This window comes from Panthera pardus, unplaced genomic scaffold (assembly GCF_024362965.1).
Source record: "Panthera pardus isolate Hobbes unplaced genomic scaffold, ASM2436296v1 HiC_scaffold_5, whole genome shotgun sequence".
Lineage (NCBI taxonomy): Eukaryota > Metazoa > Chordata > Mammalia > Carnivora > Felidae > Panthera > Panthera pardus.
The window spans coordinates 10,623,476-10,650,014 of NW_026526980.1; the positions used below are offsets into that span (position 1 = coordinate 10,623,476).

At 44.0% G+C, this 26,539-nt stretch overlaps 1 protein-coding gene across 4 annotated transcripts; it reads right to left on the reverse strand.

Moving 5' to 3' along the window:
• Positions 1–22,339, reverse strand: COQ7 (coenzyme Q7, hydroxylase). Of its 4 annotated transcripts, none has more exons than XM_053894404.1 (7): positions 22,187–22,339; positions 17,543–17,721; positions 15,997–16,111; positions 15,110–15,249; positions 14,360–14,428; positions 13,873–13,951; positions 1–19 (listed from the first exon to the last, which is right to left on the reverse strand). In XM_053894404.1, exons 1-6 carry the CDS (start codon positions 22,257–22,259, stop codon positions 13,874–13,876), a joined length of 654 nt encoding a protein of 217 aa, XP_053750379.1. In that variant the 5' UTR covers positions 22,260–22,339; the 3' UTR covers positions 1–19; position 13,873. The 4 variants fall into 4 exon arrangements, with proteins under 4 accessions (XP_053750379.1, XP_053750378.1, XP_053750377.1 ...); XM_053894403.1 differs by lacking the exon at positions 1–19 and adding an exon at positions 7,843–8,008; XM_053894402.1 differs by lacking the exon at positions 1–19 and adding an exon at positions 10,920–13,284.
• Between the last annotated feature and the right edge of the window lie 4,200 nt (positions 22,340–26,539).

A 26,539-nucleotide genomic window follows, 5' to 3' on the forward strand; every position in this document is an offset into this window, starting at 1 on the left:
CAGGAAAGCAGCCATAGACCTGTAAATGAAGGACAGGGCTGTGTTTCAATAAAAACTGATGTACAATAACAGCTAGATTTAGCTCCCTGACTGTAGTTCCCTGACCCCTGACCTACAACCTCATCAGGCTAGTGAAGTGGTTCATCTGGGATTTGAACTATACTTATATATACTTGTAATTCACTGTTCTGCATCTTTGCGTAACCCCAGTATAGTAAGTCTTAGAGGTTTTTCCATATTACAAATAGAGCCACCTAATTCTTTTTAATGGTTGCAGGGTCATCCCCGATATGGCTGAGTCTTAAGTTGTTTGGCTGGTCCCCTCCTAACAGGTACTGAGATGGGTTACAATCTTTTGCTGTTGTGAATAGCGCTGCAGCAAACATCCCTGTACACGTGTCATTTTGCACGTGCGGAACTGTGTCTTCAGAACAGATGCTGGAGTTCCAGCCATCATATCCACATCCCTCATGGAAGGAGGATTTGGGGGAAGGGGAAAAACAAAAGTCCGTTTTAGCTCTATGCCCCATTCCTTAAGAAGCTTTCCCAAAAACCCCACCTAAGAACTTCTGCTTGTATTTTTCTGGCCCGAATATAGTCACGTGGGCACATCCCATTGCAATGTGGAGGGAGAGAATGCGGGCTGCACAGAGCCCAACGTGGAGACTGAGGCATCAGGTAAGAGATGACAGCGGCCAATACTTCTGAAGAGGTGATAGGAATGCAGAGAAAATGGCAGGGGTTTGAATTTTTTTTAATATGATAACAACTTCCAAATACTCTCTAGCTTCACTGCCTAGAAATCAATACCAAAAGCAGCGTCTCTTTTGTAAAGTGATTTATTCTTTCTCTCATCTCCGGTCATCTAGAACAAAAAGAAGGAAAGGGGGCGGAGGGAGAAAAGGCTTCCTGCTGTTGGATTCACTCAGCAGAGAATGGACAACCTCCCACCACCCTCACCTGAGATGATCTCAGTCTGAGCACCTCCCCTGGGCTCCCTTGGAAATCGGTGGACAACATGATACCCTACAGGACTCCAAGGAGGCAGGGGTGGTCCAAGCTGTCCCTCCCTGCTGTGGCTTCTTAAGATACCCTTCCCTCAGAGGGGGACAAAGTATGAAGTGTGGGGGCACCTGGGTGGCTCATTCGGTGACTTTGGCTCAGGTCACGATCTTGCAGTTCATGAGTTTAAGCCACACTTCAGGCTCTGCACTGCCAGAGCCTTGGGATTCTGTCTCCCCTTCTCTCTGCCCCTCCCCCACTTGCGCGCGCGCGCTCTCTCTCTCTCTCTCTCAAAATAAATAAAAATAAACTTAAAGGGGCACCTGGGTGGCTCACTTGGTTGAGCGTCCAACTTTGGCTTAGGGTCATGATCTCGCAGTTTGTGGGTTCAGGCCCCACGTTGGGCTCTGTGCTGACAGCTCAGCCTGGAGCCTGCTTCCAATTCTGTGTCTTCGTCTCTCTCTGCCCCTCCCCTGCTCATAATCTGTCTCTCTCTCTCTCTCTCAACAATAAATAAATATAAATAAACTTAAAAAAAAAAGTATGAAGTGTGAGGGGACTCTCAGTCTTGGCTGTCACCCAGGACACCCAGGGCACCTTTTTCCTCTCTCTCTGGAGGTATCCCCTGTCCTCCACCCATCTTTCCCTTACTCTGGGCCCTGTTTTGACTAATGGCATTTTGCAGAAAAATTGCAGATAATTTTTCTTCAGACACCATCTCATCCCCTAACGAACACTTCACATTGTTAGCCACACCCTTCCTTATCACCTTAATATGGAATTGCAAAATAAACCTTATTTCCACGTACTTTGATCGATACCTGTGACTTTCTATTTTCTAATTCTACGTACAAAAGCTCTCCAAATACCTCAAATATGTCACGGTCCTGCTGAACCCTGAGTGAAGTCATTACAAAATGTTATGGGTCTAAAAGGATTGGGGGAGGGGAGATCCTGGGTGGCTCAGTCGGTTAAGTGTCAGACCCTTGATCTCAGCTCAGGTCTTGATCTCAGGGTCGTGAGTGCAAGCCCCAAACTGGGCTCCATGCTAGGCATGGAGCCTACCTAAAATTAATTAATTAATTTATTTATTAACTAATTAATAAAAAAATAAAAGGGTTGGGGGATGGTAATTCCAACGGAAGTCCTCTCTACCTGCCAAAGAAATGAGTTTGAAAGCAATTCAAGGAGGTAAAATTACAGATCTTGAGATTAATTCAGTTATTGAGAGTGAGGCTGGAGATACAGTCAAGGATGGATTTGGTGTCTAGTTTAGTCAGCTGGGTGGCTCTTTCAATCCCCAGCGGCTGGCATTCTATCTGGTACAGGGCAGAAGTTAAATAAATGTTTACCAAAAAAATTTTCCCCAAAGCAACCACTTCCCTTGATTTGATTTCCTTATTTCTGTCCTATATTTTGACTGTTTTCCCAGTCATTTCGCCTGAAACTCATCACTGACTCATCTTTTCTTTATGTCCTGTGTTAGTCAGGGTTCTCCAGAGAAACAGAACCAAAAGGATCTACATATACAGAAAAAAAGAGACTCATGTGATTCAGGACGCTGTTAAGTCCCAAGATCTGCCGTCTGCAAGCTGGAGACCCGGGAGGGCCAGTGGTTTAGCTCGAATCTGCAAAAGACCAAAGGGCTGATGTTCCAACGCAAGTCCTGAGTCAGGAGAAGACCAATGTCCCCATCCAGCAGTCAGGGAGAAGGGGTTCCCTCCTACTTTCAGGAGAGACAGGCTTTATGTTCTATCTAGGCCTTCGACTGATTAGATGAGGCCCACCCACGTCAAGGAGAGCATTCTGCTCTACTCAGTCTATCAATTCAAATATTAATCTCAACAAAAAAACACCCTCACAGAGACACCTAGAATCATCTTTAGCCAAATGTCTGGGCACCCTGTGGCCCAGTCAACTGAACACAAAAATTGACAAGTCCTTTCTGATTAGCCAACAATTCCCGCTCTTCTTCTGGAGAGGTAGTCTCTATGCGGTCAGGGTCCTGGCAGCAAAGAGAGGCACACTCAAAAGAGGCTAATACAGGGAGTTTATGATGGGACTATTCAGAAAGGCAAGGGCGGGATAAAGGAAACTTAGACTTGAGGGCTGGTCTACAGTCCCCTAGGGCCTACATCAGTCAGAAGCAACCGTGACCTCTGGACCCGATGGAGCAGGCAGAGAGGATGTGCCAGGTGCGATTAAAAGCACTTGACACTTATGACTTTTAAAAAACCCACAATTTGGGGGCACCTGGGTGGCTCACTCAGTTGGGTGTCCAACTCTTGATTTAGGCTTGGGTTGTGGTTCGTGGGACTGAGCCCTGTGTCCTGCTTGGGATTCTCTCTCTCTCTCCTCTCTCTCTGCCCCTCCCCTGCCCGTGCTTTCTGTCTCTCTCAAAATAAATAAATAATTTTAAAAATCCACAGATTTATTGAGATATAATTCACATATCCTACAATTCACCAACTTAAGTCGCAATTCAGTGTCTTCTAGTCCATTCACACAGTTGTGCAACCATCCCCACGGTCTTAGAACATACTTCTTACCCCCAAAATAACCCTGAACCCCGTAGCCATCACCTCCCAACATCTCTGTTGCCCCAAACGGAGGCAATATTAATCTACTTTCTGTATCTATTGATTTGCCTACTTTGGATGTTTCGTGTCAATGGAACCATAATTTGTGGTCCTTTGTGATTGACTTCTTCCACTTCGCGTGTTGTTTTCAGGGTCATCCGTGACAACCCAGGTGCAGTCATTTTACAAGTGGGGAAATTAAGGCACAGAGAGGTTAGGTAACACCCACTAAGTAGCAGAGCAAGAATTCACACCCAGGTGTTGTGAACCGTTATGCTACTCTGCCTGCAACCACAGAGCTCTCACCCAGGTCCTCACCATGCTAAACGGGAGCACTATCCTAATGTCCCCCCACTGGTGTCAGTCCTCCCTGCTGTACATAGTCCATCCTAAACCCGCTGCCCCATTTACCTTCACTCAAGTTTTGTCTCCGTCATGACCCCCAGGGCTCAGGGAACAACAGGCCTTTTCCTTCCCCAACATCCGTTCTCCCTCCTCCTGGTGAGGGAATTCTGGCTTCCTTTGTGGAAACCACCCTGCCCCTACTCTTGGCCCATGTGGGTTGGGTGGAGGTGTCCCCACTCCATTTGTTTCAAGAGCAACCACGTGACTGGAGGGGCACCTGGGCGGCTCAGTCCGTGAAACATCCGACTTTGGCCTCGGTCATGATCTCATGGTTCACGAGTTCAAGCCCCACATTGGGCTCTGTGCTGACAGCTCGGAGCCTGGAGCTGCTTCAGATTCTGTGTCTCCCTCTCTCTCTCTGCCCCTCCCCCACTCGTGCTCTGTCTGGTTTCTCAAAAATAAATAAACGTTTTTTAAAAAAGCAACCATGTGACTAAGGATGGCCAATGAGAGCACCACAATCTCCTGGACCACAGTGATTGGCTGATGGTGAGGAGTGTGACCTGATGGGAGAAAAATGAGCCTAGAGGTGAGGGACGGGTATGTGCTGTGGACTCTGGGAAAGCAAAGTTTTGTCTCTTCTGCAGAAGCTAGAGGAAGAGATCTTCATCTTTCTAGTGGCTGGAGCAGTGTTAGGAGGTGATGCATGCCCCCGGCGGTCATTGTGAGCCTGATATCGACACTGTGGAAAGCAGAGAGAAGAGAGAGAAGCCAAGTATTTTGTTTGCGCTCCTGGATCAAACCACAGCTGAAGAGAACAACCTCTGGGTTTTTCATTTAGCAGAACTAATAGTTCCTTTTACAGCAGAGATGAGATGTTTTGGGTCTCTTCTAAATGTTATAAAAAAGGACTGAAGTTCATGTTCTAAAGGTTTTATTTTTGTTTGCTCCACAGTACTTACAATAATATGCTCCCTTAAAACCAAATAATTGAGATAATTATTCATTTAGTGGCCACGTCTTATTTAAGCACGTATACGTACACAGAGCATCAGCAAGCAAGTGCAACAGGTGGCATCTCCACACAGTGTTTCATTGTTTCAATAAGGCCAGTTGGAAGCTAGGCATGGAAAACATCACACAAAGGCTGCTCCCCACCCCCACCCCCTGCAGAACGGGGAGCATCGCTCTTCACCATTGTTTCCACCTGATGAAGAACGTGTTTCCAGCTGTCATGGCACTGAATGGGCCGGAGAACACTGGAACTACAAGTCACGTCTCAGCAGAAAACAGCGCAGGAAAGAAATGGAACAGAATGGAAATCCCGAATCAGCCCGGAAAAATAAAATGTAAAGCAGGGGAAAAGTGTCTATTCGGCGGCAGATTTAAAATAAAGCCCTTGGAATGAAACCACTGATTCTTAACTAGGCCTGCACATCAGAGCCCCTATGTGAGTTTTTAAAAGACATTTATCCCCCAGGCCAGCCGTGGAGCTCCTGCTTCGGGAAGGCTGGGTAGAACAGATGCACATTTGTTTTTAATCTCAGGGTTGACTCTGATGGAGCATGCCCAGTTAAGTGTTCCAGGATTAAGAGTTAGAAAATTCTGTATAGCCCTAGAAATGTAATTGACATTTTAAAAAAGGAAGAAAGTCGGTTAAGCGTCTAACTCTTGATTTCAGCTCAGGTCACGATCTCACTGTTCCTGAGTTGGGCTCCGTGCTGACAGCACAGAGCCAGCCTGCTGGGGATTCTCTCTCTCCCTCTCTCTCTGTCCCTCCCCTGCTCACAAGAGCACATGTACGCACATGGACTCTCTCTCTCAGAAATAAATAATTTTTTTTTTCAGGAAGAAAGTCACATGAAGAGAAATTCTAAAGAAACGAAACACAGCAGCAAAAAATAAAAGCATTTTGAGGAAGAAGACTTGAGACACGGCCGCAGGTTAAATGTTGGCCAGGCTCATCCCGGGTTTGGGATGCAGATGCACAAGAGGACACTCAAAGGTTGACCCTCCTGCCTGACTTCATCCTTTCATCCAGAAGTTTCTGTAGAAGCCTCTTTTAGGCAAGAGGCTTGAGCAATGGAAACCTAAGTAAGGTAAAAGTGCCCCCAGTGACCACTGGGCTGAATGCTAACAGGCTCAGGAGGTGACCGCCTCAAAACATGCACGAGCCCTAGCTGACCAATGGGCTACTTCCAACTAGGCACAGGTACCAAAAAAGGAGAATTCCATACATTCCATACCTCCTCACCTCTCCTCCTTAACTCCAGCCTCCCCCCCACCCCCCACCACTGCCTCTGGACTGACAGTCTGCTCTTCGCTCCCTTGCAATGTATTCAACAAACTTCTAGCTCTTGTATCTCCTTTGTTCTGCCTTGAGCAGAATTCTTTCACCGCCCGCACCTCAGGCCTCCACCTCATCGGGTCCCACCACAGTGTCTAGGTTGTTCATACTGAGATCAGGAAGATTGTTTGTCATTACTCGTAACTACTCCTGTCAATTCACTTTCTTCCACCTCATGCGTTCACATGGGCTTTTTTTTCTTTTAGCTAAGATTCATCTATCACACATTGGCGGAGGGCCAATGAGGTTTGCGAACAGCCCTTGACTTTAATAAGGCCACAACATGTTGGAGAGTCATCAGGAAGGCAGGTAGTGACCACATGATGGTAGAATAAAGTACCAGGGCAAGAAGCTCAAGTATGGAGAGATAAGAGAGGGTGTGGGGTGACGTCACTTAAGAGATAAGCGGTTTAGAAGGGCAAATGGTCTTCATCGCCTTCATCGGAAAAAGGGTCATCGGAAAAAGGGCGGATCGTACAAATGGGAGGAAGGTGTGTGTGACCAAGGTGTGTCCAGGGAGCAGCGTGAACTGAAGAATAAATATTCAACGCTGCCCCTTGGATACTGCTTGATGCTTGAAGCTGGTCTCTCCGTGTTTTACTCCTAGACAGAGACTAATCGTCCTGCCCTGTTTTCCTCTCTCTCTTTCCTAAAGAAGAAAATGAATCATCCTCCCTGATAAGGGATGCTCTCAAGTCAGTGGGCCAGAGCAGACTGGAACAGCCCTCCGTCTCCTGCAGTGTGCAAATGTGACAATCCATTCCCGTTCAACAGCGATCAGGAGGTGGGACTACTGGGGCCCCATTTTCACCACACGTAGCAATGACCTCGCCTTGCTCACCAGGCGTTGTCCCTGGGACATTCTGGACTGACGAGCAGGGCAGGCTGCGCGCCCGGACTCAGAATTCGGGGAGAGGGCGCCCTCTGGTGGCCGCAGGCGGGCGCAATGAGGCCCAGGACCTTCCATTGCCCTTGGCGCACCAGGGAGCTGATCTTCCTACACGATCCCAGATCAAAGGACCTGTCGTGTTCTGTCACAGCCCTGCAGGGCTGCCATTTCGGGAGACAGGAGTGGGAGGAAGCACGTCCCCGAAGGCAAGAGAAGCCTTTTAAACCTTTGAAAATACATTCAGCAGGAAAGCGCCTTGTGCTCTGGCAGAGCCAGAAAAGAGCAGTTTTGTGGAAAGGTTTCTTTTGTTCCTCTCTGTTGGGAAAGGTCAAGTTTTCTTCTCCTCAAATCACCGGATCAAGAAGTTTTAAGGAGGGCCTTAAGGAGGCCCTGGGGTGAGGATTCAGACTTTTTATCACATTCTCAAAAAGTTTGGAACCTCCAAAAAGGGGGAAGAACCCTGAGAGGTCTCTCCTCCTGAAATTCCATAGAACTATGTTCAAAGGTGGTCGCCTAAAGCATCAGAGGTCCCCCAATTTGGTGCTATTAATAGCCCAAATGTCCACCTGACAGAGGAAGAGAGGAAATTAGAAACCAAGGGACCTGGTGGTTAAGTTCGAGGCTCTCCAGCCCCTGCAGACTCTGTTTCCACCTCCTCCTCCATAAAAGGGGTGAGGAAAGTACCTGTTCTGAAGGGCGGTGGTGGGAATGCGGTGGGTGAAGCAGTTAGAGCAGTTCTGCAGGGTGGCAGGAGGCCAGTGTCTCGGTAGTGGTGGTGGCTTAGCGGGTCAGAGGGATGAGGTGGATCTATACATGCTGTCTTAGAAGGATGGCCAGCATAGGTCTCTAAAAGGAAAGCACAAACTGCAGATCAAGACACACAGTATCACTCTGCACAGGGAACACTACAAACCCAAAGGTGTACATGTATGAATAAAAGACTTATTATTATTTTTTAACATTTATTTATTTTTGAGAGAGCGTGAGCAGGGAAGGGGCAGAGAGGGAGACACAGAATCTGAAGCAGGCTCCAGGCTCTGAGATGTCAGCCAGACGCAGGGCTTGAACTCATGATCAGAAGACCATGACCTGACCCAAAGTCGGATGCTTAACTGACTGAGCCACCCAGGTGCCCCTGAATAAGAGATGTTTTAAAACGAGTCTGGAAAGGTACACAATGAATTCTTAATAGTGGTTACTTCTAGAGATAGATTTGGAAACAGTGTTTTTTGTGTGTGTTTTTTAACCTATATGCAGTTTATATTGTTTCATTTCAAAGCAGCGATTTCTTTGGGAAGTGGGGGGGGGGGGGGGAGAAAGAAAAAAAATGTACTGTCTTATGTGACAGATTGCTAACAACTAATCACAGAGTAAGGCAAGTGGTCAGTTTCCTGAAAAGCAACAGTGGTCTGCAGAGAGATTTACTTGTCACTGTAAATACCTTTAGCACTGTTGGAATATTTCACCATGTGGATGTGTGCATTTTTTTTTTTTTTTACAAAAAGTTTTCTTTTTTTTTTTTAAATTTTTTTTTTTAACGTTTATTTATTTTTGAGACAGAGAGAGACAGAGCATGAACGGGGGAGGGTCACAGAGAGAGGGAGTCACAGAATCTGAAACAGGCTCCAGGCTCTGAGCTGTCGGCACAGAGCCCGACACGGGGCTCGAACTCACGGACCGCGAGATCGTGACCTGAGCCGAAGTCGGTAGTTTTCATTTTTTAAAAATGGCAACTGAAAATTGTATTTAGTCCAGCAAAAATTTACTGAGTGTCAGGCACTGTGCTAAGCTGTGAAGGCATGGAAACGACTAACGTGGTCTCTGCCATCCAGGAGTTCACCGTCTAGTTCAGCTTCTCAAATCTAATGTGCTTAAGTGTCATGTATTGGTTAATTATTGCTGTACTTAACCAGTTACCCCAAAACTCAGCAGCTGAAAACAACAAACATTATCTAACATAGTTGCTGAGAGTCAGAAACTGAGGAGTGGCTTAGCTGGCTGATTCGGAATCCGGGTCCCTCATGATGTTGCAGTCAGGATGTCAGCAGGGGCTGCATCATCTGAAGGCACGACTGGGGCTGCAGGATTCACTCCCAAGATGGCACACATACGTGACTACTGGCATGTATGTTTTCCTAAATTGAGTGATCTCAGAGAGAAAGGTGAAAGCTGCAATGTCTTTTTTGAGCCGGCAGCCTTGGCAGTCACACTCAATCATTTCCACCACTTGTTAGAAACAAGTCACTAAGTACAGCCCACATTCAAGGCAAGGGGAACAAGGCTCCACTGAACAGAGGACTATCCAGGAATTTCTGGCCAGAGTAGAAAACCACCACATCTTGTCAAAATGCAGATTCTAATTCAGAAAGTCTGGGGAGGAGCCCTAAATTCTGCATTGCTAAAGTGTTGCCAGGTGATGCCACTAGCTGTTGGTCTGTGGACCACACTTTGAACAGCAAGGGAATCCAAGACATGCAAAGAACTATAGCTCAGGTTGTCTCTTTGGAACTATCCTGCTTGCAAGAATAACATCCTTTGTCCTCCTGGCATCATCTTTGGATGGTGTCCAATTTTGAAATCACATTTTCCCTGAAAGGTCAGAGCAGTAAAGTAAGGGAAAGACAAGATTACCTTGTTAATACACGAGGACAATCTGTAATGGAATTATAAACAATCCCAGGAGGATTCAGAAAATCTCTCTGGTCTTGTTCTGGAAGCTCTCAGAAGCATAAAACATCAGCCATCAGTTCTGAAGCAGGTGCTAAACAAACGGCAGCAAATCTGGGCTTTTAATAAGTATTGTACAAAATGTCTTTATAGGACTAAGACTCCTGACTGCAATACTTACAGAATTAGCTTTGATATGGGAGGGCAAGAAACAGCAAGAGCATCTCAGAAGATTGAGGCTTCTACAGGCTCTGCTGACTTGAAGGGTGGCACATTAAGGAAATCGTTCCCCCATTCAACAGACTGGATTGAAATTGGCTTTCAAATACTGCATAAAACTATAAATAACTATAAATCGTCTATTTTTTATTGCTATGATTCACATTCCATAAAATTCACCATTTTAAAGTGTACAATTCAGCAGTTTTTAAAAATCTGTTCACAAGGTTGTACAGCCACCACCACCAGCTAATTCTAGAACATTCATCACCCCAAAAAGAAACTGTATCCAAAAGCAATTGGTCCTCGTGTCCCGCCATTCTTTACAACCCTAGGCAACCACTAGGTTATTTTCTGTCACTATGGATTTGCCTCTGCTGAACATTTTCATATACACAGAATCCTACAATCTTAGCCTTTTGTGTCTGGCTTCCTTCACTTAGCATTTTTTTTTTTTTTAATTGTGGTAAGTATACATAACATCATTTAAACATTTTAAGTTTTTATTTATTTTGAGAGAGTGCAAATGGGAGGGGCACAGAGAGAGGGAGACAGAGAGAGAGAGAGAGAGAGAGAGAGAGAAATCCCAAGCAGGATCCACAGTGTCAGCACAGAGCATGATGTGGGGCTTGAACTCATCAACTGTGAGATCATGACCTGAGCCAAAGTCATGAGTCGGACACTTAAGTGACTGAACCACCCAGGCATCCCTATCATTTAACCATTTTTATGTGCAGAGGTCAGTGTCCGTAAGTACATTCACACCACCATCTGCCTTCACTATTTTCCTCTTTCCATTCTGAAACTTTGTACCCAAACATCATGTTTTGAAGGGTTTTTATGACCAAAACTGGTCATAAAATACATATTCTATTGTATGGGTAGGCTACATGTTGCTTATCTACTCATCAGCTGGTGAACATTTGGATTGTTTCCACTTTTTGGCTATGTAACGTTGCTACAATCATTCGTGAATATGTATTTGTTTGAATATATGCTGTCATTTCTTTGGGGTTTATACCTAGGAGAGGAGTCACCGTGTCACATGGTAACTCCGTATTTAACTGTCTGAGGAACTGCCAGACTGTTTTCCAAAGGGGGCTGCACCACTTTACGTGTCCGTTGCAGTGTGTGCAGATCCAACTCCTCTACACCCTTGCCAACACGTTATTTTCCACTATTTGAGCAGCGCCACACTACCCACTGGCCACACTATTGGTATCTCATTGTGTTTTTCCCTATGACTAATGATTTTACACATCTTTTCAAATGCTAGTGGCCTGTGTCTTCTTTAAAGATGCATCTATTCAAATCCTTTGCCTATTTTTAATTGGGCTCTTATCGTTGAGTTGTTAAAGCGTTCTTTATATAGTCTAAATACAAATCCCTTATCTGATCTATGATTTGCAAACATTCTTGCTCATTCTTTGGGTTGTCTTTTACCTTCTTGATAGTATTCTTTGAAAGCACCAAAGTTTTTATTTTGATTAAGTCCAATCTATCTGTTTTTTTCTTTTGTTGCTTTATGCTTTTGGCATCCTATGCAGAAAACTAATCTAATCCAGTCACACAGATTTACTCTTATGTCTTCTTCTATGTGTTTTAGCATTACCATTTAGATTTTTAATCCTTTTGAGTTCATTTTTATATATATACTGTGAAGCAGGGGTCCAAACTCATTCTTTTGCATGTTTTTTAGTTTAATCATCAGCAAGAAGCATAGAGAATGGTCTTTTAAACATTAAAATAAATAAATAGATAAAAGAGGTGCCTGGGTGGCTCAGTCAGTTGAGCATCCGACTTCAGCTCAGGTCATGATCTCACAGTTCATGAGCTCAAGCCCCATGCTGGGCTTTGCACTGATAGCTCAGAGCCTGTTTTGGATTCTCTGTCTCCTTCTCTCTCTGCCCCTCCCCCACTTGTGCTCTCTCTCAAAAATAAACATTAAAAAAATTTTAAAAAGAGAATGGCCTTGAGTTTCTTGGTAGCGTCTTTTTTTTTTTTTTTTTTCCTTTTGGCTGGAAGATTTGGAGTTTTATAGCAAATCATATGGTATGGACCCAGAACCCAGGAGCCCAGCCTGGCCCAGTAGCATCTTTTCAATCAATCTGTACTGAATTTTGCTGCGAAGCACATAGTCTTGAATTCTTACATTACTGGTTATGTGAAAATGACTTCTAACAAAGGAGAGCTATTTCTTCATTCAATCCCACTGAAGACTATCTAGTGATCACCTATTATGGGTCAGTGATTAAAACAAAGATTCCTGCCCTACAGAGAGCGTACACTCTTGCAGGGAGAAACAGACAAAAATAAATAAATAAATACATCATGTAATATGTCAGAAGGCGGTAAGTGTTGTGGGGAAAAACTGCAAGAGCTGAGCAAGTGGGATGAGGCAAGCAGTAGGGTGGGGTTTGCAGTTCTGGAAAAGGTGGTCAGGGAGAGCCTCCTTTAAAAGGTGACATCAATAGGGCACCTGGGTGGCTCAGCCGGTTAAAAGGTGACATCAAGCAAAAATCCAAGAGCTGGTGAGGGATCTGGCCATGCAGATACAGGAAGGAGCACTGCAGGCAGAAAGAGAAGCCACTGCAAATGCCCTAGGACAAGACGGTGCCTGGTATTTTGAGAAATGGCAAGGAGGCCAGTGTGGCTGGAGCAGAATGAGGAAGGAGGAAGTGGTCAGAGGACCAGATCATGCGGGTTCTTAGAGACCATTTTAGGGACTTTGACTTTTGTGCTGAGGAAAGTGGGATAAACCACGGGGGGGGGGGGGGGGGGGGAGTTCCGAGCTGAGCAACAGTAACAAGGTCTGGCTTCTGGTTCAAAGGATCACTCTGGCTGCTGGGTTGAGAATGGATTGTGGGAGGCCAGGCAGGGCAGGAAGAATAGTTAGGAGGCTTCTGAAATAACCTAGCTGAGATGAGGGTGGTTGGGCCCTGAGTGGCAGCAGCTGAGGCCGCAAAAAGGATTTGGTAGAGTCTGCAGGATGTCCTGACTGACTGGATGGGGGTGTGATAAAAGCAGGTGTCAAAGGTGACTCCAGAGATTTTTGGTCTGAGGACCAGAAGGATGGAGTGGCTATTAACTGTGATAAGGAAGGCCACTGGGGTGTCAGGGTGGTGGGGTGGGGGTCGAGGAGTTCTGCTTGGGGCACGTGGAACTTGAGATTCTCTCTGACTTCCAAATGGAGGGGACCGGCTGGCAGGTGGATATTTGAAGATGAGAAAGCTGGGCTGAAACAGGAATGTGAAGGAATCAACCACAAGGCAGGATGAGATACCAAGAAAAAGATGACAGACAGAACAGGGCCAAGAACCACAGCCTGGGACCCTCTGGCACTGAAAAATCCAGAGAAGAGGAACAACAGCTAAGGAGGCCACTGGAAACAATGGAGACAATGACAGTCTTCCATTTAACGATGGATTTGACAGTCTTGCTTTGTCAATCTTCAACACCCTCATGTTTTAAATTACCTTTGGTTAGAAGTAAATTCAAATTTTTTTCCCCTTAAAGATTTCTGTTATTTTCTTAATGATTCATTCTTGATGTTTAAAAAAAAAAAAAATTAACTATGCCCCAAACAAGCAGCAGCTTCGTCTGTTATTAACTGGAACAGACCTGGCCAACAGTCAGCCTTCTGGCGTAAGGTGGCACAGGAGAAAAAAAAATCATCACTAGAGACTTTTATTAATGAAAAAAAAAAAAAAAACCTCTTGCAGTTTATTAACAAAATTCATATAATGACAATTGCACATTTCCTTTTCCGCCAATGCCCCTTGTTTAATTACTATCCTTTTTTATAGACAGAAAAGTGGACATACTTTAAAACCTTTCTGATAAATATATTGCCACGCGGCATCCGGCCTGGATAACGCTCTTCAAAACAGCATATGCTGGAGCCTGTTGAAAACGACAATAAGCAAACAAAAGAAACATGTTCTACGTTCACTTGTAGCAGTAAGATATGGCCTGAAATGGCAGGGCTGCAGCTCTCTGGATAAGACATAAGATCTAAACATTTCTTTTAATTCAAAAGGTTGGGAAGCTTCCACTATTGCCAGAAAATCTGAATCATCTGGTTTCTCATCGGGAAGAGGAAAGAAGCTGCTAGGGGGAAATGATGAGAAAGGAGGCAAGAAATAAGACTTCCCATTGGGAGCAATGCTTTTGCCTGATTTTTTATCAAAGCAAAGTATTGGTGGTCACTATGAAATCTATTTTTCTGGAAACAAAAATTTTCCCACCCTTTACTCTTCCAAATAAGGTGCCCGGGGCAGCACAAGCAAATAGTAAAGAGAGGTCCCCTACCAGCTGTGCGTCATGTTCAAGGCCTATGTCATGGTGCTCGAGCTCTTCATCCCGAAATTTCCTTATCACCTGGTTAAATAAAAAGAAATCAAAGAAAATCAAAAGAAATCTGTTGTCCTATCTTCTTCTAGAGGCTAAAGCTTCATTCTACGGTCTAAGATAGGGGTAGGCAAAGTTTTTCCTATAAAGGGCGAAAAAGTCAGTTCTTCAAGCTCCGCTGGCTGTATGGGCCTCTCCACAACTACTCAACTCCGCCAATGTTTGGGGGACAGCAGCCACAGACACATTAAAGAATGGGCGTGACTGTGTTGCAACAAAACTTAATTTACAGAAACAGGTGGTTGGCCCCAGGCCAGGGTTTACCAACCCCCAATTTACACTTGAAAAAAAATTAAACAGTTCCCTTATTTGTAATAGAAAATTACATGAAGATATCTATTGGTTAATTTATTTAAGCTGAAGTATTTGTGCTCACAGCATTGGCTCAGAATCTATCAATGATCCAGAAGTGGAGAGAATACAGTTGTGGGCTCAGGAGACACGACATGGCTTCTGGTCCCAGTTCTGCCCGAGCATGTGACCAGGGCACATGACTTGAGCTTTCTGTGTCTCTTGCCTATAGAATGAGGCACTCACCTAGGTTTCTAAGGCCATGTCATTCCCCAACTTGCTATTTTTTTTCCTTCCCACCAAGTTGCTTACCTACCCTTTTCGCCCTTATTGGGCTATTTCCAGAGTATATTCAAATACCTGAAGAAGTTCCTCATATTTTTCAGGATCCTCCTCCATCAACGTCCTGATCTGGTTGTTGTAGTGATGTGCTATAGACTCTTCCACAGCCACAGTGCAGGCCATTGCTCCCTCCTTCCCAAGCAGGGCGGTTCCCGCACCTGGAATTGTCAAATCCAGCACAGAAAAGGATGGGACAGACACTACACCAGTGCAGGAGATCATGTCAGGTCAGGGTTCATCAACCGGAGCACTACAGGCTCTAGGGCTCAGTAATTCCTTTTTGTGGGGGCCATCCTGTGCACTGGAGGATACTTTAGCAGCGTCCCTGGCCTCTACCCACTAGAGGCCAGAAACACCCCTGGTTGTGACAACCAAAAATGTCTCTAGACACTGCCAAGCATTCTTAGGAGCAACCTGCCCCCAGTGAAAATCGCTGTTTTAGGTGGTACCAGGTCACACTGTCAAATCCGGAATCACAGAGTAAGAATGCTATTCTCTTTTCAATGTCCTTTTTAGCCCTCTGATTATGGCAAGAAGAAAGTCCTCATCTGGGGTGAGTACATCTTTATTTCTTTCCCAACATTTACTCTTCTCCCTTTTTAAGAGTGAGCAGGTCTTAGAACCTTTGTCAGGGAACATCATCGGGCTACAACTGAATTGCTCTAGTTTTTTTCTTCCTCCGATGTGTTTGTTTTTACTGTACTTTCTATTTATAAAACCACTGATTTAAATCCATAAATATTTAAATAAATTTAAGCCAAAAAAAAAAAAGTCAATTTAACTTTAAGAAATATTAAGTCAACAAAAAGGTTGTAAGAGGACACAGAAAGAACTGTGGATTCAGTACTTTAACGATGTAATCGCCCCAGATGCCTAAGCTCAAGCAAGCTCTTCTGGACACATACCCAGTGCAAACCCCACCACGTTCCAGAAGGGCATCAGAATGGTGGGCCGCACCCTAAATGCAACCATCAACTCGTTGAACTTTTTCAAGTGGTCCTTTTCTTGATCCCACATTTTCTGTAAGAAAAACATAAAAATAAATGCAAGCATTACTCAGAGGCCACCTGCTACATGCCAAGGAAGCTCCGTGCCCTGTCCTTGTGGGAGACAGGAAGCACAAGGGAGATGGAGGAAGAATGAGAACCGCTATTTCTCCCCTTCCCCTTCAATCACCCAAGGAAAAAGTGAAGCATCGGACTAAAAAGCATCTTGGATATGGAGAAGAGAGTGCCAGCAAACCAGGAGAAGAGCCATTATCTCCATTCCAGGTTAGCGGGCCATGAACCATGGCTCCAGAAGTTCTGAGACCTGCAAGTGCCTTTTGTGTTTTAATGTTTACTTATTTTTGAGAAAGACAGACAGACAGAATGCGAGCAGGGGAGGGGCAGAGAGAGAGGGAGACACAGAATCTAAAGCAGGCTCCAGGCTCTGAGCTGTCAGCACAGAGCCTGATGCAGGACTCGAATGCACAAACTGCGAGATCATGACCTGAGCCGAAGTCGGATGCTTAACTGACTGAGCCACCCAGGTGCCCAAACACATGCCTCTTTAAGGACAAGGTCCACACTAAAGAGAAATGAGATGCTCAGCCCACTCCGCAATTAGGAGAGCAGAGAATCACCGATTGTGTAATTTCCTTCTAGAATGCTAGAAGTACCATTTACATCAAAGGATTAAGTGGGAAAGACAAAAGAGCTAACACTTAGCTGGCACGTCCTAAGTGCCAGGTGCTATCAAATAGATTTATGAAGGCAATTCATTTAATTTGCACTAATTGTCATTATCCCCATTACACAGATAAAGTGAGGCACAGAGAGGTTAAGTAACTTGCCCAAGGGCTCACAGCAGGCAATTTAACTTGTGCTGAGTGTCTATTACATACCAGATGTGGTGTTAGCTGCTCTATGCCAGCTCATTTATTCCTCATGAAAACCCAATGAGGTAGGTATTATCAGTTCATTTTGCAAATGTGGAAATAGAGACCCAGAGAGGTCATGTAACTTCCCCAAGGTCACAGAAGTAGGAGGTGGAAGAAAGCTGGAATGTGAATCTGGGTCTTTGTGACTACAGAGCCCAGGCCCCTCCCTCTGCCTCTCAGTATAAAATATAAAATATCTCCACTGGGAACAGGATCACAACCTCTCAGCAACTGGTGCTTTCACCTCATGTGATGATTCTCAAACGTTTTTAATTGCCCACCCCACAGTGAAATGTTAATACTTCAGATATACCATATATCTGTTTATGTACTATATGTCTCTACTTGATACATACAAATAATTATATACTTTTCCCTCCCTTGACCCCACCTTAGTAACCAATTTTTGTTCTCTTGGGGACAGTACCTCCCTTGACAGTGCATGACGTAATGTGATTCATGACTTAAAGGCCTTTGGATCCCCACGCTATTCAGTGAGGCCAGCCTGAGAGGGGTAACAGAGCACCCACCTGAATGACTGGCCCGACACTTGTCCGACCCAGGACGGCCATCTGCCCTGCGTAGATTCGGTTCGCTCCATATTCACCTGCATGATCCACCCGGATTATTCGATCCACAGCTGCCCAATTGATATTGTCTAAGGTCATTCCTGAACTGTAAAATCTGACACTGATTCTTCTTCCATAAGCTGCAATGCAAATGTTTATTCTTCATTACTTTCGGGTAAAACAGATGTTTCCTTTTACATACAGAAGAAAGGGGTACCTTGGAACTAAGGTCACAGATGACTTCCTCGTAGGAAGGATATCCCCATAAATGTATCCTGTTAAACCTGCAGTTTTGTTACTTTAAAAATTTTTTTTTAATTCTTTTTTTTAACGTTCATTCATCATTGAGAGACAGACACAGAGCATGAACAGAGGAAGGGCCGAGAATGGAGAGACACAGAATCTGAAGCAGGCTCCAGGCTCCGATCTGTCAGCACAGAGCCCGACACAGGGCTCGAACTCACAAACTGCGAGATCATGACCTGAGCCGAAGTTAGATGCTTAGCCAACTGAGCCACCCAGGCGCCCCATAGTTTTGTTACTTTTTAAAGTAGGCTCTATGCCCAACATGGGGCTTGAACTCATGACCTGAGATCAAGAGTTGCATGCTCTACTGACTGAGCCAGCCAGCCCCCACCCCCTTTTAAAAGTGAATTAATTACCAACACTTAAAACATAGAGTTTACCTAAAGATCTGATTCTTCTGGCTTCATGTTAAACATATAGAGATCTGGAAATACTGAGCCTGTCTTTTCATCAGGCAGTGAAAAAGACAGGCTCAGTATTTAACGTGGCAGTGACCTCTAGATGAGCATGCTTCTCCAGTTCACCTCCCCTCAGGCCTCTTCGTTCCCAATGCTGGCTGCATAAGAACTCCTAGGGAGCTGTCAAAACCATGGATGCTCCTCCCCAGTCAATCCCCGAGGTGGGGAGAGGAAGCAGCCATATTTTTAAAAAGTTCTGTGCAGCCAAGGATGAGAAAATTGATTTAAGTTCTCTCAAAACACACATGGGCGTTGGATTTTGAGAGCAGAGCCTTACACCTTGAGTTTCATCTCCTTATGGTACATCATCAGTTCAACTGAACTCTTGTCTTCAAAATGTAAATTCTTCAAGATAGATTAAATTTTGTCTTTAAAAAAATCTCCTAAGAGGGGTGCCTGGGTGGCTCAGTCAGTTAACCATCTGACTCTTGGTTTCGGCTCAGGTCATGATCTCATGTTTGTGGGATCTCATGCATTGGAATTTTTGGGATTCTTTCTCTCCCTCCCTGCCCCTCCGCCGCTCACATTCTCTTTTTCTCTCTCAAAATAAATGAAATAAACTTAAAAAAGATCTCCTAATCGTTAACACCTTGATTGTATTCTCTGAGCCTTGCATTAAGGCATCCCCAAAGTTTTTTCCCCTAAGAGCCTTCCAATGTGTTATGTGTATAAGATGTTATCAGCTCTTTTTGTAGATACGAAAATGTGGACCCCATGGACGCAGCTGTCATGTGAACTTTGACTTGTACTGGTATCATCTTGAGATGTGTCTTAAGGCTCTTATGCATGACTACCATATCTTTAACACATACTTCTATTCATTTAGGCTAACTTCAACACCCTGAAAATGTGTGCAAAACTTCACTTTTTTTATTAAAAAAGGTTTGAGTGCTTTGGGCACAGGTGATGGGGTAGGTCTGCTGAAATCTGAGTGATTCTGTATTCTGGGGTTTTAAATGCTTCACTAAACAAAGGAGCAAGGATATGGGGGTCTGAGGCCTTGTGACCCAGCTCTAATCCACTCTTCTGCAGGACCTGCTCCATCTCACTGTGCCTGCCTGACTCAAGAAACTGGATGGAGTCCAGGAACTGGACACCAAAAACTAGATGGAGTGCAAGTTCTGCTGAGTGTAATGTACCACTCAGATCTGTGCCATCAGACAGTGGGTCACTGTGGTCCAGTTTTTGTGATTTCTTATTATTTTATTATCATTATTTTTAAAAATTTATTTATTTTGAGAGAGAGAAAGAGAGAGAGAGCAGGGGAGGGGCAGAGAGCGAATCCCAAGCAAGCTCTGCACTGTCATTGCAGAGCCCGACATGCGGCTCAAACTCACAAACCGTGAGATCATGACCTGAGCTGAAATCAGGAATCAGATGCTTAACTGAGACACCCAGGTGCCCCCATGACCATGTTCTCGTATGGAGAACAATTTGACACATTTGACAAAGTCAGGGTTGCCTGTCCAAAGTTTTCTCCTCCAGGTCCAAGGACTGATGCTCCCATGAATCTTACCTCCTTACAGAAATAGGACTCCTAGGAATTTGAATTGAAAACAATGAGCTGGCTCTACTTCTCAAGATAATCTTGTTTGCTTGTTCTTTCATTTGTTACTCCCATCCCAAAACATGTTAATAGGAAAGAACTTACAGCCCAGGACTCGTTTTCTAAAAACACATTTCACGAGAAATAGCAAGGGGCTGAGTACACAGGATGAGTGTAAACACACAGCTGACTTCTGATGGGCAGGACTGTATTTGTACTAAAAACATACCACAGAGTTCCCCAGCACTGCACTTTTCCAGGCTCAGGCACCTAATAAATGATTTTTTGTGGGGTGTGTGGAGGATTGGGTTGTATTATTTGCCATTTTTATCTTTTCACAATCTCTGTAAGGTATCTTTAAAAAGTATGGGATGAACCACAGAAGGAGCACAGAGCTAGAGCCAGAAACTGTGTCCTGTTTGTTTAAGTTTACTTATTTATTTTGAGGGAGAGCGAGCGAGTAGGGGAGGGGCACAGACAGAATTGCAAGCAGGCTCCACACCAGCAGAGCTGAGGGGCTCGAACCCACGAACCATGTGAGATCATGACCTGAACTGAAACCAATAGTTGGACGCTTAACCGACTGAGCCACCAAGGCACCGTATACATGTTCTATTCTCTAACACTAACCTTGGACAAATCAGAATTGCCATTTCTTACATATAAAATTGGCAATAATCAGGTTTTTTCCTTTTTAAGGAAACCTACAATAGTAACACTTTTCTTACTGAATTATCATGAAGATAAAATGAGATAAAGGAAGCAAAGTAACTTTATAAGTGATAAAGAATGATTTTTATTGTTATGCTCATTGGCTCAACAAAGGAGCATTAAAAGTCATGTTTAAATATCCTGCATTGAGTTTTGCCTGCATTGTCACACACTTTAAAATTGCGAAAAAATAAGTTGAGGCCCTGTGCTAGAAGCTCTCAAATGTATCATTTTAAGTTAGTGCTTTCCCACAGTGTGAAAAATCTAATAATGATGGTACCTAGGAGATTTAAAGTAGTATACAGGAAGATCTTAAGTGGCTTATGAACATGCATTTAATAACACCCACGTAGTTAAGAGTTACTCTCTTTTAAATTCTTTTGCAATCCCTTTGATTTCATGAAGGAGAATGTCTCAGTTTACAAATACCTTCCTAATACTTGCTAATCTTTTTTTCCCCCACCCAGAAAGACTGTTCGGGGTTCAAGTCTTGGTAGGCAATAGTATCTAATACAACGTACTTTTTGTTTTTAACCCATTCATTTTTTGATTAGTCTATTTGGGCGAGGCAATACTTGGTTTTCCGTCTTCACCATAAGAACTTAGCTTCCGTGAAATTATTTAATTTAAAAATGGAACACACTGACGTGCTCAGTCGGTTGAGCATCCTGACTCCGGCTCAAGTTACAACCTCGGTTTGGTGAGTTGGAGCCCCACCACATCCGCTCACTGCTGTGAGACTGTCAGCTCAGAGCCCGATACGGATCCTCTGTCCTCTTCTCTCTGTCCCTCCCCCGATTGTGCTCTCCTCCCCCCATAAAAATAAATATTTTTAAAAGATGGAACACGGTTATAGAAAAAACACATTTGGTAATCAAAAGTACAAGTGATATTGCTAAAAGGTAAAAATCTTCAGGTGGTATACGAACGACTTAACTTTCAGAAAACGACTTCACAATTTTCTGAGGCAGCTCTGATGAAAAGAGGATAGGAGAAGGACCCAGGATCCTAACTCATCTCCCTACTCCAAACTCTATGCCCCTTCCACTACCCAGGTGCTTCTCAAACTTTCTAGTACATGCAAGACATTCGAAGGTCTAGCTAAACTACAGACAATGCGACCCTGTAAGTCAGGAGTGGGACCTGCACTTCTAACAAGCCCACGCGGCAGGTCGCGCGACTACTTTGCCTAGCAGGGCTCCAAAAGAAGGCTATGATGACGCCCATAGACACTGAACTTGCAAGGTCTCCCTCCACCTGTCCTCAGCCTGGAATGCCGACGACACCGGCAGTGACGTCCCGTCAGAGGTGTACAATTATGTCATTCTCCCGCGTGCCAACTGCGAACGGACACTCCAGCGCGCCCCAGCCGAAAACCACGCCCTCCCGCCCAACATTCCCCCAGAACACCACAACCTCCGCCCCTCCTGTCAGCGGTCCGAGTTTCCCATTTCGCAGTCGCGCGCCGTCGCAGCCCTATGACGTATACGACGTCTGCCCCGTGACCTCTACGGCCCAAGTCACAGGCGAAAATTCCCTGGTTCGGCGGTTTAGCGCGCTTATGCGGCCGCGCTGATTCTTTACCTGGGAGAGGCCGCAGGGCGCCCGTGCGCAGCCGCCACAGGGAGCGAACCGCCGCCGCCCCCGCGCAGCTCATTGCTGTGACAAGGTAACCGCTGCCCTGAGCGCAACGGCCAAACGTGCGCTCAGCGCAGACTGATGACGCACAGCAGACGTAAGACAGACACTGCCCGCCCTGGCAGCGGTGGGAACGCCCCTAGGCCCCTGCTTCCATTCGATTGGTTGGAAAGGGCAAAGGAAAAGATGATATTGGGTATGATCACCATCAATCACTCAGGAGTCCGACGTTTCTAAAGGAGACTTGGGTTGCTAGGGAGTTGAGGATGCTAAATTGCTTTTCCCAAGATGCCGACTGGGTAGATTCCTGGGAAAGAGGGCCAAGAGGGAACTCTTTATTGTCACAGCTGTTGTACTTTGTTTTACCAACATGGAAGGAGAGTTTTCCCTATGTGTATCTCACATCCTGCATCCACTTGTAGAAGTTGCCTGACGAAATTAAATTCACCGCATGGTCAATAGTGTCTCTAGGTGATGGTTCTAACGGCCGACTTAAATTCTTAGTTTTTTTCTCTAATTTTAGGTTTTGTATAGAGAACATGGTTTTTGTTTCGTTGTTTGTCTCCACTTTACGATTGATGTATATCTTTATTGATGCAAATTGTTTTGAGGGGTGTGGGGTGGGGAAAAGGAGATTTTGCAACGCATATCATGCTTTTGAAAGTGAATGCCCAATGTGTGCGTGCAGGCTCATCAATTCTGGCAAATGTACCACTCCGGTGGGGGGATGTTGAGAATGCGGGGGGACTATGCATGTAGGGGAAAAGGGTCATTTCCACTTTACTGTCAATTTTTCTGTGATCCTGAAACTACTTAAAAATTTTTATCAAAAAAATTTTGTGGAATATTTTTTAAATAACGCATATCCACTGACTACGTCAAGGGATCTAACCAACAGAAATTTTCCAAATGTAGGATATATATTTGAAGGCAAAAAATCAAAGATGCGTATCTGGAAGGAGATATAACAAAACATTTAATTTCAGTAACTTCTGAGGGTTGGGATTGTTAAGAAAGGGGCTTTCACTTTCTACTTTACACCCTTGAACTATATATTTTTTCCAAGTTATAAAACATTTAATATAATTTATATTAAAAAAAATTTAACGTTTTTTTTTTTTTAATTTTTTTTTTCAACGTTTTTTATTTATTTTTGGACAGAGAGAGACAGAGCATGAACGGGGGAGGGGCAGAGTGAGAGGGAGACACAGAATCGGAAACAGGCTCCAGGCTCCGAGCCATCAGCCCAGAGCCTGACGCGGGGCTCGAACTCACGGACCGCGAGATCGTGACCTGGCTGAAGTCGGACGCTTAACCGACTGCGCCACCCAGGCGCCCCTAACGTTTATTTATTTTTGAGACAGAGAGAGACAGAGCATGAACGGGGGACACTCAGAGAGAGGGAGACACAGAATCTGAAACAGGCTCCAGGCTCTGAGCTGTCAGCACAGAGCCCTACGTGGGGCTCGAACTCATGGACCGCGAGATCATGACCTGAGCTGAAGTCAGCCGCTTAACCGACTGAGCCACCCAGGCGCCCCAATATAATTTATATTTTAATAAAATATTTAATACAGTTGTTTCAAACTTTTCTAACACAGTACAGTAATTATAAATTATGGCGAACTATTCCATAGCTTTTTAAACCCAAGCAATTAGTGTGAGGATGATGTGACCTTCTAATGTAAAGCTGAGTGTAAACTTGTCTCTCAAAAGCCCTAAAACATTCTTACTAAACCTTTAGTGTAATCCCATCCCACATTGACAAAAATTTATGGAAGTCCAAGTTATTGTCAGGAAAAATTGAAAACAAAATGTTAAGCAGCAAAGGAATGTTAGAAATTATGACCCATCTTTATGATGTTATGTAGCCCATTGAAATGTTTATAAAGAACTTTTGATAACATGAAATAACACGGTAAGTGAAAAGAATACCAACATTTTTTTTCTTTCTTTTCATCCCATCCTCCCTCCCTTTGTGCTTTCTATCTTAAGAGGAATTTGGCAAGATTAGCAGTGAATGTCAATAAATGGTGCTTATATGTGATTTTTTTCTCTGTACCTTTCAGTGTTCTCAATATTTTCTATAACAAACAAGTATTTTTATAAGGAGAAAACAAAATTTCAGAAAGAAAAAGTATATTAGTCCCTAACTCCATTCTCAAAAATAAAAGTAACCATATGTATTATTTTCCATTTTAAAGGGCATTTTATCTCAGAAAGGTGAAGACACGAAGCAAGTAGCAAAGCCGTTCCAGGTCCCTAAGCATCCCATGCATTGGAGAGAAAATACAGAAAATGGAATTTACTAATAAAGCCATACCCTATATAAAGAAGATACATTCAGAAATCCTATCTTCCCAGGGATCAGACCTTGCAGCTCCACTCTGGCAAAATGGATTGTCTTCTTCATCATTACTTACTCCTGAGTAGCTGCTATCAGATATTGCCAACTTAAGAATTAATGCAAACAAAACCCTTGCCCAGCTGGATTCTTCTCTTTGCTGGGATGAGAATATTCTGTGATTGCAAGAACATGCAAGGCTGCCTTGAGAAAGAACAAGAACATGTTCTGGGGGAACCCTCTGATGCACTGTTGGTGGGCATGCAAACTGGTGCCGCCATTCTGGAAAACAGTGTGGAGTTTCCTCAAAAAGTTAAAAAACGGACTACCCTACGACCCAGCAATTTAAGCAGATTTATAGCCTTTGATATTTATCCAAAGTCTACAAAAATACTGATTTGAAAGGGCACATGCATCCCAATGTTTATAGCAGTATTATCGACAACAGCCAAATTATGGAAAGTGCCCAAATGTCCATCAACTGATGTATGGATAAAGAAGATGTGATGTGTTGGGGCACCTGGGTGGCTCAGTCAGTTAAGCGTCTGACTTGAACTCAGGTGATGATCTCACAGTTCATGAGTTCGAGCTCCACTTCGGGCTGTGTTGACTGCTCAGGGTCTGGAGCCTGCTTCGGATTCTGTGTCTCCCCCTCTCTCTGCCCCTCTCCTCTTCACGCTCTCTCTCAAAAATAAATAAACCTTAAAAATTTTTTTGAGGGGCGCCTGGGTGGCTCAGTTGGTTAAGTGGCCGACTTCAGCTCAGGTCATGATCTCGCGGTCCGTGAGTTCGAGCCCTGCGTCGGGCTCTGTGCTGACAGCTCAGAGCCTGGAGCCTGTTTCAGATTCTGTGTCTCCCTCTCTCTGACCCTCCCCCGTTCATGCTCTGTCTCTCTCTGTTTCAAAAATAAATAAACGTTAAAAAAAAAAATCTTAAAAAAATTTTTTTTTAAAAAAGATCGTGTGTGTATATGTATATGTGTATACATGTATATATGTGTATATATAATGGATATTATATATAATGGACATATATATAATGGAATATTACTCAGCCATCAAAAAGAATGAAATCTTGCCATTTGCACCTATATGGATGGAGCCAGAGTGTATTATGCTAAGCAAAATAAGTCATTCAGAGAAAGACAAATACCGTATGATTTCACTCATATGTGGAATTTAAGAAACAAAACAGATGAACACAGGGGAGGTGAGAAGGGAGAGAAGCAAACCATAAGAGACTTTTAACTAAAGACAGCAAACTGAGGGTTGCTAGAATGGAGGTGGGGGGTGGGATGGACTAAAATAGGTGATGGGCATTAAGGAGGGCACTTGCTGCATTGAGCACTGCATATTATAAGTAAGTGATGAATCACTAAATTCTACTCCTGAAACCAGTATTATACTATATGTTAACTAACTAGAATTTATATTAAAATTGGAAATAAAATCTAAGAATAGAAAATAATAGAAAATTAAAAAAATATATATGTTTTGTTTTAAATTTTATTCCTTTGATTTAAAAATTTATGAATTTTAGGGGCACCCGGGTGACTCAGTCGGTTAAGCATCCGACTTCAGCTCAAGGTCATGATCTCAGGGTTCGTGAGTTCAAGCCCCACATCGGGCTCTGTGCTAACAGCTCAGAGCCTGGATCCTGGTTCAGATTCTGTGTCTCCCTCTCTTTCTGCCCCTCCCCTCCTTGTGCTCTGTCTCTGTCTCTCAAAAATAAATAAATGTTAAAAAAAATTTTAATTAAGAATTTTAAATTCCAATAAAGCCCTGTTTTGTAGGCAAAAAAAAAAATAATAGTAACAAGAACCTTCTTTAGGAGAATGGAGCAGAACAGGGAAATAGAGACAATAGAGACATGATTGGAGGGACTTTTAAAACTCCCCATGTTTGTAACAGGAGAGGGTGGAGGGCAGTGTTGGTGAGTTGAAAATAAAGTACCTA

What these genes read in the sequence shown, in the direction of transcription:
- COQ7 (XM_053894404.1), bottom strand. Translation starts at nt 22,259, where the DNA reads ATGAGCTGCGCGGGGGCGGCGGCGGTTCGCTCCCTGTGGCGGCTGCGC. An exon ending in AATATGAGGAACTTCTTCAG is followed by an intron (nt 14,429 to 15,109) that starts GTATTTGAATAT and finishes TTATTTAACCAG; the next exon opens with GTGATAAGGAAATTTCGGGA. An exon ending in TTGAACATGACGCACAGCTG is followed by an intron (nt 13,952 to 14,359) that starts GTAGGGGACCTC and finishes CGTTTTCAACAG; the next exon opens with GCTCCAGCATATGCTGTTTT.